General features: G+C 38.7%; 1 protein-coding gene across 1 annotated transcript; it reads right to left on the reverse strand.

Moving 5' to 3' along the window:
- Nucleotides 1-205: 205 nt before the first annotated feature.
- Nucleotides 206-1,556, reverse strand: LOC143622562 (phosphoethanolamine N-methyltransferase 1-like). Its single transcript, XM_077093672.1, has 5 exons — nucleotides 1,493-1,556; nucleotides 1,309-1,424; nucleotides 959-1,097; nucleotides 750-887; nucleotides 206-501 (listed from the first exon to the last, which is right to left on the reverse strand). The coding sequence occupies exons 1-3, from the start codon at nucleotides 1,512-1,514 to the stop codon at nucleotides 1,002-1,004; spliced, it is 234 nt and encodes a 77-aa protein (XP_076949787.1). The 5' UTR covers nucleotides 1,515-1,556; the 3' UTR covers nucleotides 206-501; nucleotides 750-887; nucleotides 959-1,001.
- Between the last annotated feature and the right edge of the window lie 524 nt (nucleotides 1,557-2,080).

The following is a 2,080-nucleotide window of genomic DNA, read 5'->3' on the forward strand; positions in this document are numbered from 1 at the left end:
TCAAACGGTCTACAACAACTACATGACTCATTCTACCTAAAAGCTCGGAGAAATAGCGGGGGATGCAGAATAAGTCGATAAATGATCACAAACCAAGCTCGATAAATGCATGTAAATTAATTAATAAATAATAAACTAGCACAGCCGATGAGAATCTACTCACAAACCAAGCTCGAGCTTTAGAAATGAACTCGAAATGAGCCGAGCTCGAGCTCGAGCTCTCACAAAATTAAGCGTTCTGAGCTCAAGCTTGACTCGGCTACACCTCTAAATTTGACAGCGTCGGTTCGACCTCATAAGAGTCCTTAGTAAGCCAAACACCCAAATTTTCATAGTTCAAGGTCAATGTATATTCACCTTGGTGTAGAATCTAGGTTCACGGTAGTGTGTCGGGTTGTGTTTTCGCTTATGGTCTCCAGATTGATGAAAGCATGAGTCTCTGAAGAAAATATATCCTCCCACTTTCACCCATTTCAAAAGTCTTTCAGCAATATATTCAACCTGTAACCACAAATTATAACAAAAAATAAAATAATTTATTCATGAAATTGTGTGACAGCCCGTTTAACGCATTAATCTAAGCAAAAGGTTGATGTGTTGGCAGGTTGTAAACGGGTGGTAATCAATATATAAAGGTAGTAAACGGGTTAGAAGGTCACGTTAAATCGGACATAAATGGGTTGACTGGATCGACTTGTTTCATCAAACGGGTCAACAAGACCCGTTTAATAAATTGATTTCATACTCACCTCTTTGTCAGAAAGATACATCAATAACCAGTTTGAGAAGATTAAATCCATTGATTCAGCTGGAAAGTTTAGGTCAGGTGAGGTGACATCAGCGCACATAAATTCCACATTTTTAAGGTGTCCATTGATGCTTTCATTCTGCAAACATTAATAATAACCCGTAAATAAATATAGCTTATTATATTCAGTGGTGAATGATGCATACATACCTTTTTTATCACACTTCTCAATGAAATCAAGGGCTGTTAGTTTTCATGCCTTTTTGGCTAGTTCACCCGTCAAACGACCAATTCCCGCTCCTAATTCAAGGACACTTTTCCCTTCATAGGGTGGAAGTAGTGACAGTACCTAACAAAACAAAATAATAAGAATAAGAATTTGTCAAGCATGCAAACAAACTGAAAAAATGAATGAATCCAGTAGCATAGATACAAACAGATCCAAATCATTGAAGAGTGAAAATAATATATAAATACAAGTGTAATTGATTTGCATAGAAAGCAGTAACAACATCAATTAACATAAGACACAAAATAAATGCATTGAATAGTAATCGTACCTCAGGTCTTTCTTGCTTGTCAAGATCAGAAGCCATAGAATCAAGCATCATGGCTTCCACAGTCAGCTCGGCCGTGTGCTCGATCCAGTAATTCTTCTGAACCTCACGCTCTTCACCTGCATATTAATCAATTAAACAACAAAATGCTATTGGAAGTACATATAACAACCAACCCAGTACCCACCATTAACAACAACAGGAGCCATTGCACGGATTGATTTGAAATATGAAACGAGTTGATTATGAGCCTTCGATGAGATCTTGAGAAGGATCTGGATCTACTGTTGAATGATCGCCCTTTCTGCTGCATAGAAATTGGATCTCAAACACTCATTCTGATTGACTGGTGGGTTTGTTTCTGGGTATTTATAGGCAGATACAAACAATGGTTGATTGGTGGTGGTGGTGGTGGTGGTGGTGGTGGTGGTGGTAGGTGAGCTTCTCACGTGCCATGTGATCCATTTAGGGGTTCACTTTTCAAAATTCAAACTCTTCTCGTTGTAGCTTATGCGACTCATATTCCTTTTTAGACCAGCTTTATACGAGTAAACTTGGAAGTAAGGTAGCATTCGGTGATCGAGAGGCAGAATGGAATGAAAAAGATGCTTTTGGTTGGTTGATGGAATGGAATCACATATTACCATGTTCATTCCATACCCCCTAAAACACCCCAAATTCATTTCATCCACCTCTCTTGTTATTTTTTTTTCATTCCATCCATCTTTCACACTACATCACCTCCACCACTACCCATTACCCTCTCCCCACCACC

The sequence above is a fragment of the Bidens hawaiensis genome, unplaced genomic scaffold, assembly GCF_021521415.1.
Source record: "Bidens hawaiensis isolate Kalapana, Puna unplaced genomic scaffold, B.hawaiensis_p1.1 tig00003219_1, whole genome shotgun sequence".
NCBI lineage: Eukaryota > Viridiplantae > Streptophyta > Magnoliopsida > Asterales > Asteraceae > Bidens > Bidens hawaiensis.